General features: G+C 37.6%; 1 protein-coding gene across 10 annotated transcripts in view; it reads right to left on the reverse strand.

The window, feature by feature from the left end:
- MINDY2 (MINDY lysine 48 deubiquitinase 2) overlaps positions 1-16,478 on the reverse strand; it is a 100,402-nt gene that overhangs the window by 73,604 nt on the left and 10,320 nt on the right. For all 10 annotated transcript variants that reach the window (XR_007152885.1, XR_007152884.1, XR_007152882.1 and 7 more), the window contains exon 2: positions 10,166-10,223. Coding sequence is in view for 2 of the 10 variants with exons in the window: in XM_047862108.1 (XP_047718064.1) it covers positions 10,166-10,223 (58 nt within the window). In the remaining 8 variants the exon portion in view is untranslated. The remainder of the gene's footprint in view (positions 1-10,165; positions 10,224-16,478) is intronic.

Here is a 16,478-nt window from a genome sequence, read left to right on the forward strand (position 1 = left end):
GGTTGGGCAAAGAACATACAAGAAACAGAATGAGATGACGTAAAGTATAATATAATATAACATGTAATAAATGCCTTAGGTACCAACTGATTTTGAAAAGAGATACTGATAAAGCTTATAGCATCTAGAAATAGCCTTTGGAGGGGGTCTTATCTAAACTGGATTTAGAAAAAGGGGCAGAACTTGGCAAGGCAGTTAAGGAAAAAGCATTTTTTTGAGGGAGAATGACAGAAAAGCACATATAAAAAAACATCAGGCCATAGGGTGCCTGGCTGGCTCAGTCAGTAGAGTGTGCAACTCTTGATCTTGGGGTTGTGAGTTCAAGCACCACGCTGGGTGTAGATATTACTGAAAAACAAAATCTCAAAAAAAAAAAAAAAAAAAAAAAGAGAAAAGAGGGGCACCTGGATGGCTCAGTCGGTTAAGTGTCTGACTCTTGATTTCGGTTCAGGTCATGATCTTGCAGTTCGTGAGATCGAGCCCTGCATCAGGCTCTGCAGTGACAGTGTGGAGCCTGCTTGGGATTCCCTCTCTCCTTCTCTCTCTGCCCTGCCCCAGCTCTCACCCATGCTCTCTCAAAAGAAATAAACTTTAAGAAAAAGAAAAGAAACATCATGCCATACGGACAGGTTATAACCTGTTTATAACAGGTTTATACATGGGCCACCTGGGTGGCTTAGTCAGTTGAGTGTCCGACTTCAGCTCAGGACATGATCTCATGGTTCATGGGTTCAACCCTGAGTCAGGTTCTGTGCTGACAGCTCAGAGCCTGGAGCCTGCTTCAGATTCTGTGCCTCCTTGTCTCTGCCCCTCCCCTGTCCTCCTGCTGTCTGTCCCTCTCTCAAAAAAAATTTTTTAAAAAGTAAATACATATGAATTTATGTATAAATACATATGAATAAATGCATATGATTTATGTTATAAAGTGGTGGGAAATATGGCTGGACCAGATTACAGAAAATCATAAATAGGGGTGCCTGGATGGCTCAGACAGTTAAGCATCTGACTTTGTCTCAGGTCATGATCTCACAGTATCTGAGTTTGAGCCCCAGAGTGAGCTCTGTGCTGACAGCACAGAACCCGGCTTCAGATCCTCTGTCCCTTTCTGTCCCTGCCTCTCCCCTGCTCGTGGTGTCTAAATAAATAAACTTAAAAAAACAACCATCGTAAATAGTAAGTTTGGCTGCTTGTGAAAAATCATAAGGGATCTATCCTTCTTTATATTTTAAGAAGTGAAATATGAAATTGGTGCTTTACGAAGATAACATTGGTATGTAGGCTAATTTGGAGGGGAGAGGAAAACAATAGAGTTTGTAATAAATCACATTATGAAGTACCAGTATACAGAGAGAAGAAAGAATTTCAAAAAAAGAACCCAAGACTTTGGGTCTGCTTCCCACCCCCCGCCCCAAAAAAAAGAACTCTAAGACTTTGTTACTAATGGGACATTCCAGACAAATAGAAATCAAGAAATAAAAACCTGGGGCGCCTGGGTGGCTCAGTCGGTTAAGCCGCCTACTTCGGCTCAGGTCACAATCTCGCGGTATGTGAGTTCGAGCCCCACGTCGGGCTCTGTGCTGACTGCTCAGAGCCTGGAGCCTGTTTCCGATTCTGTGTCTCCCTCTCTCTCTGACCCTCCCCTGTTCATGCTCTGTCTCTCTCTGTCTCAAAAATAAATAAACGTTAAAAAAAAAAAAATTAAAAAAAAAAAAAAAAAAGAAATAAAAACCTGACAGCTATATTAGGCCAAAAACTCGAAGAGAGATTTTGGCAATAGCTTATCTCAAATGAGCATTGGGAACAGAGAAGAGAGGTCAACTCTGGGCAAAATTAAAATACTTCAACAGTAGTATTTATATGTAAAGATAAAATAAATTATCTTTTTTTTTTAATTTTTTTTTTTTGAGAGATAGTAAATGCAAACCCGAGTGAGTGGGGAGAAACAGTTAGAGAGGGGACAGAGGATTCGAACTATGCTCTGTGCTGACAGCAGCGAGCCTGATGCGGGGCTCAAATCCATGAACTATGAGATCATGACCTGAGCTGAAGTCAGACGCTTAACCAACTGAGCCACGCAGGCACCCAATAAAATATCTTTTAGAAAGTCAGACAGGGGCGCCTGGGTGGCTCAGTCAGTTGAGCATCAGACTTCAGCTTGGGTCATGATCTCACTGTTTGTGAGTTTGAGCCCTGCGTGGGGTTCTATGCTGACACCTCGGAGCTTGGAGCCTGCTTTGGATTCTGTGTCTCCCTCTCTCCCTGTCCTTCCCCCACTCACACTGTCTCTGTCTCTCAAAAAAGGAGTAAATGTTAAAAAAAAAAAAAAAAGTCAGACAATACCACCATCCCAACAACTGTCTTCCTTACTCATCATCATAGTCTCATCATCATGTGAGCTATTCTGGATAAAGTCATAGTATATATTCCTGCTTGTCTTCTGCTTCTTTACATTATCTTTCTACCCATGTTCTGCCTTCTACCTACACTTCTTCCCTACCTTATTTTATTAAACTTCCTAGCATTTCCTAGGTATCCTGGCTTGTCATGTTCCTTTCTCAACGCCGAAGCCCTCCAACAGGCTGTGTCCATGTTTGGCCCTGCTCTAATACTCTAGTAACAGAAATTTTCAAATTAAAATGTACTCCTCTAACCTTTGCCAATCAAAATTCTCATTCCCTTGTAGTCTCTAAGCTGGGTGCTACGAAAGCAATTAATGGTTTATTTTACAATCTTTCTACTAGTGTTTGCTTACTAACTCAAAAGTTTCTCCAGTTCCTCCAGAGAACTGAAGTAATCTCAAGAGGAGAAAATCCAAATAGCTTAGAAAATTAAACAATTTGTTCTGGCAGGGTTGGCCCTGAATGAAGTTTACTTTTGGCAAGGCAGCGTCTTCAGTACCTCTTTTCTTACATCACTCTTGCTTACTTCTCCCCCACCTCTCATTAGGATGATATTACTTTCATGCTGCCCCTAGGACTTCCAAACCACTTTAGGTACCCTAGATGTAGATATTTCTTCGCTTTTCTTTTTTCCCTATTAAAATTCTCTACCCTACATCCTGCTTCCTCATGGCTTTGCTAGCTAACAATTTAATATACAAAGACATCCTAATTATTTTCTAAGAAAAATACCATGTTAACATTTTCATAGTAGAATACGCTTATGCAACCACATTCACTGCACTGTTGATACCTCCAAATAACTTGTCCACAGTATGTGCTCAGTCAGTATTTGCTGGACAAGAAAAATAAAAGAAAGAAAAAGACTAGTGGGAATTTCAAATACTGTATCAAAAACACTTTTGAGGGGTGAAGGGGGAGGAGGGACATACTTTTGAGTATATGAGCGTTTCAGCATTCTTTAAATCACCTAAGAGGGTGCCCAGATGGAGACAGCACATCATTTAACCTCTCTGAGCTTTGGTTTCTTCATCTGTAAAATGAAAAAGCACTACAATTTCTGATGCTTTTAGTTCCATTCCAATCTTATCCTTTTGTACTATTAGTACCTCCACACTTAATATCTTTTGGCTCTGCTCATGGGTCTCGGCACTACAATTGTATTCTTCATTTATGGGAACTAACAGCAAAAGAGCTCATTTAGTGTCAGAAGGTATGCAGACAAAGGCAAGAAGAGTGGTGGTAATAACCAGTAGGGAGAAGGTAGGTAAATGGCATCAACCTATGACAGTACAGAAAGCAGAGCCAGAATGAAGCTAGAAACTGTAGAGTAGCAGTATAGTTTAGGTTAACACCGACCAAGAGAAATATAATGCAAGCCACAAATATAAGCCCACATATAACTTTAAATTTTCTAGTAACTACATTAAAAAAAAGTAAAAATAGATGAAATTAATTTTAATAATTTATTTAGCCCAGCATATTAAAAATATCATTTCAACAGTATAAGAATTGATGATACTTAATTTTTTTTATTAAGTCTGAAATCCAATGTATATTTTATACTTATAGAACATTTCAATTCACATTGGCAAAATTTTAAGTGCTCAATAGCCACATGTGGCTAGTGGTTACTATACTGGACAGTGCAGGTTTAGGTGATTCTGGTCATGATCTGAGAACAAAGGAAGCAGAGAAGATAGTGATTAGATATGGAAGAGATGGGTAGGAAATTGGGTTCACAAATATATGTTCTCATTCTTTAAATTATATATTTTAAACATTCAAATATCTATTGATATTTGACCATATCTGAGCTATTGCTCCTACTTCCTAATTGGTCTCAAACAGACCATCTTAAAAACTACACTTTACATGTTATTTATCCCACTTAAGAAACTAAAATAGATTAAATGCCCTATTATAGTAAACCCTAACTCCTCTACCTGGCTCCCAAGAGTCTGTAACCCATCTAATCCAATCTCCTTTCCTGTAACTATACAAAATGCAGACTTACCAACTACAGTCAAATTGTACTCACGCCACTCCTCCAAATATGTCTTACATATTTTCACGTCTAGCTTGAACTTAAAATATTTCCACCTACCCCTAGCCTTGTAATATTCTTTTTACTTCTTTACAAGGGTTTAGGGTCTAACTATACTTAAAACCTAGTATTCTGTACTCCTCCTTCCTTCTAATACTCCTCATGACTTCACTCTCCTGGCTCTTCTCTTACCTTCCTGGTTACTTCTTCCTTTACTTCTCTATCCTCTACCCCATGCATTTCAGCAGGGGCAATGTTGTCCAGGGGGGTGGGGGGTGGGGTAGCAGGAGGGGGACAAAAACTGATTCCCCGGGGAGAGGCCAAAAATATCTTAGCTATTATAATAGTTTGTGGCCTTCAAAGGGCACAGTACATGAAGAAATATACAGTGTGTCTGTGGTATTAAAACCTCCTGGAGGGGCGCCTGGGTGGCTCAGTAGGTTATGCGTCAGACTCTTGATTTTTTGGCTCAGATCACAATCTCATGGTTCACGAGACTGAGCTCGGCATCAGGCTCTGTGCTGGACATGGAGCCTGCCTAAGATTCTCTCTCCCTTTCCCTCTGCCCCTCCTTTGCTGGTGTGTGCATGTGCTCTCTTCTCTCTCTCAAAAAAAAAAATAAATAAATAAATTTCCTAGAGTAGATGACTAGGGCAAAAAAGTCTACAAGGCTCCTTAGGGGGCAATAATTAAAAGACTGAGAAACACTGCTCTATCTCATGTCTGTACGCTGGGGAACTTCAGGGAACAATCCTGACCCTCTTCTCTCTTTATGCTGTCTCTAGTAATGATCTCATCAATTTCCACAGATTTTTAAATACCATTTTTATTCTGACGATTCCTAAATTCTTATCAATGTCCTCTGGAACTCATGGACTCTCCTTAGCAAAATCTTCTAGGTATTTTCTTCTCTTAATGTTTCCTTCACCTTCTCACCTAAATGACATCTGGCTCTGGCTTGATAACACTGCAGCCTTCTCAAGTGATAGTTCTCAGGGCATCTGGATGGCTCAGTTGGTTAAGCATCTGACTCTCGATTTTGGCCCAGTCATGATCTCACAGTTTGCTGTACGGAGACCCTGCATCAGGCTCTGCACTGAAAGCACAGAAGCCTGCCTGGGATTCTCTCTCCCCCTTTCTCTGCCCCTCCCCCATTCACATGCATTCTCTGTTTCTCTCTCAAAATAAATAAACTTAAAAGTGGCAGTTCTTCTCTCTCATACTTCTTTACCAGTGAGCCTGAAGGTGGAGCAAATATCTGTTTGCTCCTTGTCATTCTCTCTCCCACTCCTCCCTAAAACTTCTCAATTTTAAAACTCATGTCATCAAATACTACCCATCATCCATCCACCTGGTTGCAGTCCTCTACCAACTTCAGATTAATCCCTCTCATTCCTAGCTCATTATCTCTCTCCAACACAAATCCTGCCATAATTTTTGGTAATTTCAATATTCATAGAGCTGATCCATCCAATAACTTAGCCTTTCTGTTCCTTGACCTCTTCTTCAACAAAAATCTTATATTCTACCTTACCTCAGAAACTCATTCCCCATGGTCATACAGCTTTGTCATTATCAGGTTCCAAAAATTCTCAGGCTCCATCAGGACCTAAAATCCACTAATTCCACAATTTTTGCCTTCAACATATTTATATCTTTATTTCCTCTTTATGCAACTTCAATTCTATGGTCCATCATTATACTCTCTCTCTACACACATCTTCAATTCCCTAGACTCTTTCTTCAACAAATTCACTTGGCAAAACTCCAGCTCTGGTTAAATCCTGCTCCCACACTATGTAAGTCTATAGTAATGCAGCTAAATGTGACTGGAGAAATCATACCACCATGCGGTCTGGTTTCACTAACTTCAGGAATCATATCACATCTCCCGTTCACTCTGCTACTCTTCTACAGACAACTATTTTATACTTTCCCTCTCATCTTTAACAACTCCTTCTTCATCCTCACGCACAGCTCATGACCTGGTTCCCTATTTCACTGAGAAAATAAAAGCACTCAAGAGACCTTCTAAAAGCTACCACAACCGTATCTACCCACCTACCTGCATCTATTTTTAATACATTCTGTCTCACTTCTTATTGCTACAGATGAAGTATCTGTACTATCTAAGTCTAATTCTTTTTGTCAAAAGTACTCTTGGGGCACCTGGGTGGCTCAGTCAGTTAAGTGTCTGACTTCGGTTCGAGTCATGATCTCACAGTTTGTGGGTTCAAGCCCTGTGATGGGCTTTGTGCTGACAGCTCAGAGCTTGGAGCCTGTTTTCAGATTCTGTGTCTCCCTCTATCTCTGTCCCTCCTCCATGAGCGCTCTGTATCTCTGTCTCTCAAAAATGAATAAAAATATTTAAAAAACTTTTTTTAAGTTCTTTTCCTTTTCTCCAGTTGTTTTTTTAAACAGCTTTGAGATATAATTTACAGACCATACAATAAACCCATTTAAAGTATACAACTCAATAGGTTGCAAGTATGTTAAAGGAAATCATCATGATCTAATTTTAGAACGTTTTTGTACCCACCTAAAGAAATTCTGTACCCATTAACAGTCAATCCCTATATGCCCTTTTACTCCTCCACCAATCCCAAGCAACCACTAATCTACTGTCTCTATAAATTTGTTTATCGTGGACATTTCATACAAGTAGAATCATGTATGTGGTCTTTCATGACTTGGCTTCTTTGACTTTAGCATAATGTCTTTAAGTTTTGTGTTTTATTTATTTACTTGTTTTTACAAGAGAGAGCATGAACAGGGCAGAGGGAAAGAGATTTTTTTTTAATGTTTATTTATTTATTTTTGAGAGAGACAGAGGGAGAGAGTGCATGTGCATGCAGGAGAGGGAGAACACCAAGCAGGCTCCACACTCAGCATGGAGCCTGACACAGGGCTCCATCCCATGATGCTAGGATCACGACCTCAGCTGAAGTCAAAAGTCAGATGCTCAACCAACTGAGCCTCCCAAGCGCCCCCTACGTTTTGTTTATCTACTCATCAGCTGATGGACATTTGAGCTGTATCCATTTTTTTGGTTATTTGAAAAATGCTGTTATGAACATTTTTGTACAGGTTTTTGTATGGGCATATGTTTTTACTTCTTCTGGGTGAAATTATAGGGTCATGTGGTAATTCTATGTTTAACTTTTTAAGGAAGTGACAAATGTATTTATACCTTCATTTCCTCTTTAAGCAACTTAGATTCTATGACCTGTCATTATAATCTCTCTCTACACACATCTGACAAACTGTTTTCCAAAGTAGCTATGTTATGTTACATTGCTATTGGCTATGTATCAAGGTTTCCAATTTTCTCTTATACCCATCCTGTCTGGTTTCCTCCCATGCACATGTCAAGGTTACCAATGACCTCTATGGCTCAATCAATAGTCAAATTTTAGTCTTCATCCAGCTTGACCTATTAGCAGCATTTGGTTCAGCTAATCTTACTCTTCACTGAAACTTCATTTGGATTCTAGGAAATCAGTCTCCTGTTTTTCTTCTACTGGCTTGAACATGCCTGTTATTCCTTATTCCACAACCTCTCATCATTGGCATGTTCCACACTCAGTCCATTAACCTTTCCCCTTCTCTTTCTACATTCATTCTTGTGATTTCATGCAGCCTACCATTTATGTATGTTGTCTGTTGCCAAATGTACATTTACAGGCTAGATCTGTACTGCCTAATACATTAGCCAGTAGCAACATATGGCTACATAATTTTAATTAAAATTAAATTTAATACTTAGGTCCTCAGGCACATATGCTGCAGTTAAGAGCTCAAGAGCCACATGTGGCTAGTAGCTACCAAAACTAGACAGCAGAGATACGGAACATTTCTATCATCACAGAAATTTCTATTGTATAGCACAGATCTAGACCTTTCCTCTGAACTCTAGATTTATGTATGCAACTGCCTTACTGAAATCTCCACTTGGATGTCAATAAACACCCTAAAACCAAAATCCTGTTATTCCTCCCTAAACATGTTCCTTCCATATTTTACCTGTCTCAGCTGATGTTAACTCAATCCTTCCAGTTTTTCAAGCCAAAAACTATGGGGTGAACCACTCTCACTCTACATTCAACTGACCACAGAATCTGACCACATTTTACAAATTTCCACTTCTACTACCTTGTTTAAAGCCACCACCATCTTTTGCCAGTTCTAATAGCATCTTTCATTATAATAGCTTCCTGATATCCCTCCTTCTGTCCTTTCCCTCTTAAATTCTATTTTCACATAACAGCCGGAGAATTCTTGTTGAACTCAAAGTCAGATCACATCAGTCCTCTGCTGAAAATCCTCTAATGGTTTCCAAGCTCACTCACAGCAAACATCAAAAGTTGCTGTATTAGCCTATAGAGCCATATATGACCTGACCCCAATTACTTTTGGAATGTCATCCCCTTTCCACACTCCTTGGAAGTCACACTGGCTATTCATCAAAGCACCAAGCATATTTCAGCCTTCTCCATGAAATATAATTTAGAAATTACAAATTTTAGGGGTGCCTGGGTGCCTCAGTCAGTTAAACATCCAACTCATGAGTCATGATCTCATGGTTTGTGAGTTCGAGCCTCGCGTCAGGCTCTGCACAGACAGTGCAGAACCTGCTTGGGATTCTCTCTCACTCTCCCTCTCAAAATAAATAAAATAAAAACTTAAAAGAAATCACAAAGTTTAAGAATCACTAAGCTACACTAAAAGAGGTATAAATAGAAAATCTATTTCCAGATATCTGGGTATTCAAAAGTAATCTAACCTTAACTATAAGGTTTCCCTAACCAGTGAGTAGGATTAAATTATATTAATTACATAAAGAAAAGGGTCTTCCAAAAGCTGCAATCTCCATTACTTCACTAAGCCTGTATTTCACAAAAAACCAGTTAGCTAGTTGTCAAAATAATCAGCTGACAAATTTTTTTACAAAATTTTCCTTACACATTTAATTACTAAAAGAACTAAGAATATGGATTAAGATTTCATATTTAACAGTATAAACATATAAATTCTTATTCATTAAATTGTAAAAGACTTCAGTGTGATATACAGCTACCCGCTCTGTAAACAAGTTCTACTGAAAGCAGCTGGTCTGCAAACTGTGTATCACCAGTCTGTTTTGAAATAAGAAACTTGCCTAAGTATGCAACTTAATACACTGCTTCCTTCATCAAGAAAATTTGCTCTGAAACATTTCAGATCAACTAAACAGTGTATTTATGTACATGTTTTACATTTTGGCACAAGCCCCTATCTCACTGTGGCTTGGTAACTAATATTTCATAGACTGGCAAAGGTCCATGAATCACACTTTGGATAGCACTGCTCTAAATTATCTCCTGGATCTTTAAGTCTACTCAATATATTTTTTAACACTTTCTACATGCAATGTCAGAATTTCTGTACCATTTCCCATTCTAAAATTTATTAGGAATTATTATGTATCTTGTTCTTTTCTGGAAGTTACTCAGTCTCATTTATATTACAGAATTTTAATGCTGGTTAGAAAAGCCTTCAGAAAGGTTTAACATCCAAAAACAATAACATACGGGTAGAAATTTTTATTAAGAGCTTCAAAATTATAATTTTAAAGTAGATTATATAACAGCACTTCAGAAAGATGCAATTTGGTAATATATTAGTTTTAGAAACGTTTATTTTGAAAGAGATATAAAATCATCCACTTTTCAACACTAACCTAAATATTCCATCAGCTGTTCAGCAGTTATGATTTCCATCATCGGTGGAAGTTTCACCTGAAAAACAAAGTATTTTTTCTATAAAATCAAGTGTTTTAGGTGATTAAAGTGTTTCTTCAGTAGGAAACATATGCATGTATGTGTACATATGTTTCTACTATATGTATACATTAATAACTCATGTTACCAAAATCTTTATAACTAATCTTTATAAAATATAACGCAGTCAATCCTATCACCATAAAATTTCCAGGGTGATATAAGATCTCATAGAGCCATTGAGAAATCTGTTTTCAAAGCCAAGTGCTATGCCTTTCACCACCCACTATGATTGTCACTAGGTTCCTACAAAATGCAGTTAAAGGGCAGGAAGAGGCACCAAACATGTGACAGGTCACCCATGGAGCAGTTTTACTGAAGACAGGCTTGAACACAGCTCAATATGCCATTACTTCAGTTTACCTTGGCCATTTTTATTGCTGAATAACTATAATAAATACAGTATTAAGATATTAGTCACATACTGAATAATTTGTACTGTACGATTCCACTTACAAAGTTTAAAAGCAGGCAAAATTAAACTATATTGTTTACAACTGCATACTTGGTGATAAAATTATAAAGAAAAGTAAGAAAATGGATACTATAAAAATCAGAATTATTGTTAGCCCTAAGGTAAGGGAAGGAGTTATAGTTGGAGATGGCATATAAGAGCCTTCTGGGATGCTGGCAATGCTGTATTTCTTGACTTGCATGGTAGTTCCAGTGACATTTGCTTTATAATAACTTGTTAAACTGTACATCTCTGTTTTATGTATTCTACATGAGTTATAGTTCACAACAAAAAGGTTAAAAGTAGATATATACATTACAATTATATTTACGTTTCTAAATTCAGCTGCAACACATTTGTGTCAAGGTTTTAACAGAATTGTCAGATGGGTTACAGAGATATTACAACCAATGGATTTACAACCGTAAATATTTTAACGGACTTATTCAAAAGCATACTCTTGTGGTACATTCATGGAATAGGAGAAAAATAAATACAGTAGGATGGAAACTCAAAGCAAGTATCAATGATAGGAGAACGGTAATGTAATTAAACATTCTTCAGGGATTATTTTTTGGGAATTATTTTCTGTTCAACCAAGGAAATCATTTAAATCATCAATTTCTTTAACAATTCCCCCAAGTATTAAAGAAGGTGCTCTTGGGGCGCCTGGGTGGCGCAGTCGGTTAAGCGTCCGACTTCAGCCAGGTCACGATCTCGCAGTCCGGGAGTTCGAGCCCCGCGTCGGGCGCTGGGCTGATGGCTCAGAGACTGGAGCCTGTTTCCGATTCTGTGTCTCCCTCTCTCTCTGCCCCTCCCCCATTCATGCTCTGTCTCTCTCTGTCCCAAAAATAAATAAACGTTGAAAAAAAAAAATTTAAAAAAAAAAAAAGAAGGTGCTCTTGGTATTTATGTTAGCAAATGTGGTAATAGCATGTCACAATTTTTTGTTTGTTTTAATCAATGAGTAAGTTTTAAAACAAATCCCTGTAAAATAGAACAGTTTGATACCCTATGAGAGCATACATGACAATTGACGCTTATGATTTTTTTCATCCAGGGGATTTATCAGTGATTGAAAACCAAGAGATGCCATGCAGGTTTTAATCATTACTTGATTCTAAATCATTTTTATTTTCTATGACATGTTTTTCAAAAAACTATAATGACTTTTTTTTTTTAAGCAGTTTTAGTCTTACAGGATATTGACCAGAAAGTGCAGAGTTCCCAAATATGGTATATTTTTAAACTGAAATTCATTGACAAATTATGGTCCCCTGCCTGTTTGTCTAAATAAAGTTTTATTGGAACACTCTCATTGTTTATGGATAGTCTTTGGCTGTTTCTGCACAACAATAACAGAGTTGAAACTTTACAAGAGGGATTATAGAGCCCACAAAGCCTCAAATATTTACGTACTATCTAGTCCTTTATAGGAAAAGTTTGCTGATCTCTGCTTTAGATGATTTTAACTGTTACTAGAATATTTTATCAGGCTATTTTGGTACCACTATTGAAGGTCTGATATTTAAACCAGTAGTTTACATTCACTGTGAATGCTTACATTCTGACCAACTGTCAGAACTTGAAAGTCTCATTTACACCTAACAATGTTTCTTACATAAAATAAGACCTATACATTCTTTTACTCCAGACAGGTTCAGTCAGAATATATTCACCAGAAAATTCCACAGACAGAGCTTATTCTCTGCTTTGGTTGATGTAGTAATCCTACTATAAAATTGTCAAAATAAGAATTAACAGAAGTCTTAATTGTGGCATTTCTGTCAAAATATGAAACCAAGGCACTAACAAGTGTATTTATTTGGGAAATACATACTATAATCCTAGATTTCTACAAATATGATTTCAGGGTTTAGCCTTGAAATTTCCAAATAATAACAACTGCCTACCATAACAACTGCCTACCATGTGTTTGCCGCAAACAAGAAAATGACAACCTCTATACTGATTTTAGAAGTGGGACAACAAACATGCAAATATTTTAACTGACTTATTCACAAGCATACTCAGTAAAATATTCATTTCCTGAATCTTAGCCAACAAAATATTTGTGATATTCATTAAAACTAAGGACAAATAAACATAATTGTGAAGGAACGCCTGCCTCTCACTAACACTGTTGAGCCATCAACAGATTTTTTTTCTTTAAACCGCAAAATGATCTTCCTGAAAGCTTGCTTCTCTTTTTGCTTTCCTCCACCACCATCACCTCAAAAACAAGTGACAGGGGCAGCACCTTGGTGGTTCAGTTGGTTAAGCATCCGATTCTTGATTTCAGATCAGGTCATGATCTCACAGTTTGTGGGATCAGGCCCAGCTTCAGGGTCTGTGCTGATGGCACAGAGCCTGTTTGAGATTCGCTCTCTGAAAATAAAAAAATACTTAAGGGGTGCCTGGGTGGCTCAGTCAGTTAAGCTTCTGACTTCGGCTCAGGTCATGATCTCACAGTTCATGTGTTAGAGCCCCGGATTGGGCTCTGCGTGGACAGCATGGAGCCTGGTACCTTCTTAGGATTCTGTGTCTCCCTATCTCTCTGCTCCTCCTCCTTCACGCTCTGTCTCTCTCTCTCACTCAAAACTAAACATAAAAAAATTTAAAAAGAAAAAGAAAAAAATACTTTAAAAAATGCTAAAGGTTTTGTTAATGATCCTAAGACTTTCACTCCTTTGTCTCTTTAGATTTTACTGAAGAAGAAACAGGTTGGGGAACAGCTAGCTAAGAATACAGAATATAATAACTGTGGTGTTTTGTCCAAATCTCTAAATTTTAAATTTTACAATGAAAAAACGAATTCAAACGAAGTAAGACCTAGATTCTCAGGTGGTCTTTTAGTAATAATCTATAACATATTTTTTTAAAGATTTTATTTTGAAGTAATCTCTACGCCCAACATGGGGCTCAAACTCATAACACTGAGATCAAGGGTCAGTCACACGCTCTACTGACTGAGCCAGCCAGGCACCCCATAACATATTGTTTTTAAGTAAATGAATACTTTCATGTATATAAGGGTAGTTGGAAGGTACTCTCAAATAGTTTATTCTTCCTAAAATATGAGCAAAGCTTCTCAGCATATAGTAACATATAGCTCCAAATTAAGAGTTCAAACAGAGTCTAGGAAAATAAATGATGTCCTACCCTATAAGATTTTATTGGATTAAATGGATTTCCTGAGCAAATTAATAACATAAGCAGAGAAAGAATACTGAACAAAAGGAAATAGCTACTCCAACTCCAATTATTCAACTATACAGTAAAACCTCATTAATTCAGCCCAATTATTGCCTGAGTGGCTTAGTCGGTTACGTGTCCAACTTTGGCTCAGGTCATGATCTTGAGGTTCGTGAGTTCGAGCTCCACTTTGGGGTCTATGTTAACAGCTCAGAACTTGGAGCCTGCTTCAGATTCTGTGTCTCCCCTCTGCCCCTCCTCTTCTTGTGCTCTGTCTGTCTCTCAAAAGTATATAAACATTAAAAAAAATTTTTTTTAATTTTTTAAATGTTTATTTTTGGAGACAGAGACAGACAGACAGAGTGTGATCAGGGGAAGGGGCAGAGAGACAGGGAGACACAGAATCCGAAGCAGGTTCCAGGCTCTGAGCTGTCAGCACAGAGCCCAACGTGGGGCTCAAAACCACGAACCATGAGATCATGACCTGAACCGAAGTCAGACACTCAACCAACTGAGCCACCCAAGCGCCACAACATTAAAATTTTTTTAAAATAAGCATTAAAAATTTAATTCAGCCCAATTATTCTGTAATTCTTAGTCATTTAAAGAGTGAAGTATATTTGACCAACTAATCTTTGACAAAGCAGGAAAGAATATCCAATGGAATAAAGACAGTCTTTTCAGCAAGTGATGCTGGGAAAACTGGACAGCGACAGGCAGAAGAATAAACCTGGACCATTTTCTTACACCATACACAAAAATAAACTCAAAATGGATGAAAGACCTCAATGTAAGACAGGAAGCCACCAAAATCCTCGAGGAGAAAGCAGGCAAAAACCTCTTTGATCTTACCCACAGCAGCTTCTTATTTAACACGTCTCCAAAGGCAAGGGAAACAAAAGGAAAAATGAACTACTGGGACCTCATCAAAATAAAAAGCTTCTGCACAGCGAAGGAAACAATCAGCAAAACTAAAAGGCAACTTATGGAATGGGAGAAGATATCTGCAAATGATATTATCAGATAAAGGGTTAGTGTCCAAAATCTATAAAGAACTTATCAAACTCAACACCCAAAAAACAAATAAACCAGTGAAGAAATGGGCAAAAGACATGAATAGACACTTCTCCAAGGAAGACACCAGATGGCCAACTGACACATGAAAAAATGTTCAACATCACTCATCATCAGGAAAATACAAATCAAAACCACAAAAGATACCACCTCACACCTGTCAGAATGGCTAACATTAACAACTCAGGCAACAACAGATGTTGGTGAGGATGCGGAGAAAGAGGATCTCTTTCTCATTGTTGGTGGCAATGCAAGCTGGTGCAGCCACTCTGGAAAACAGTATGGAGGTTTCTCAAAAAACTAAAAATATAACTACCCTACGACCCAGCAATTGCACTACTAGGTATTTACCCACAGGAAACAGGTGTGCTGTTACAAAGGGACACATGCACCCCCATGTTTACAGCAGCCCTATCGAAAACAGCCAAAGTATGGAAAGACCCCAAATGTCCATCAATGGACAAATGGATAAAGAAAATGTGGTATATATATATATATATACATATATATATATACACACATATACATACATACACAATGGAGTATTACTCGGCAATCAAAAAGAATGAAATCTTGCCATTTGCAACTACATGGATAGAACTGGAGGGTATTATGCTAAGTGAAATTAGTCAGAGAAAGACAAAAATCATATGACTTCACTCATATGGGGACTTTAAGAGACAAAAGAGATGAACATAAGGGAAGGGAAACAAAAATAATATTAAAACAGGGAGGGGGACAAAACAGAAGAGACCCAAATATAGAGAACAAACTGAGGGTTGCTGGAGGAGTTGTGGGAGGGGGGATGGGCTAAATGGGTAAGGGGCATTAAGGAATCCACTCCTGAAATCATTGTTTCACTATATGCTAATTAATTTGGGTGTAAATTTTAAAAAATAAAAAATAAAATAAAAAAAAGAGTGAAGTACATTTGAGAACAGACTCAAGTAAGATCAAAAAACTTAAAAAAAATTTTAACTAAAATTAAAAAAATAAAAACAAATCTTCCATGTGAAGTGTTAATAAAATCTTAAAAAGAATGTAAAACATCCCAAAAGTGATATGCCGAGATTTTGACACCTATGACTTTGGTATTCTGTGGGGGGTAGAGAAATGCAGGAGACCCAATAATAACTAAGAAATAAGCAGTTTATACAGGTGGATGGTAAGTACAAAAATGACCAAATAATATAAATTTTTAAATATTTAATTAGAATACCAATAAATAGCAAATACACAGTTTGATTTATAACACCTTCACAAATTGAGGAGTTACTTGAGAAGATAAAAAGTTGAGTATTTGCCAATTTCTGCTCTTTAGGAAAGTCAGAAAAAAATTTAAGATATTCAACTTCTACTAATTGTCATATAATATGCATGTTACCCTTAATCCACAACAATCCTATGAAGCAGATTTCATTACCTTCATTCTAAGAATAAACTAATGGGCTGAAAAGTTAATTTGTCCAAAGCAGCAAATCTGTGATGTG

The sequence above is a fragment of the Prionailurus viverrinus genome, chromosome B3 (assembly GCF_022837055.1).
Source record: "Prionailurus viverrinus isolate Anna chromosome B3, UM_Priviv_1.0, whole genome shotgun sequence".
Classification (NCBI taxonomy): domain Eukaryota; kingdom Metazoa; phylum Chordata; class Mammalia; order Carnivora; family Felidae; genus Prionailurus; species Prionailurus viverrinus.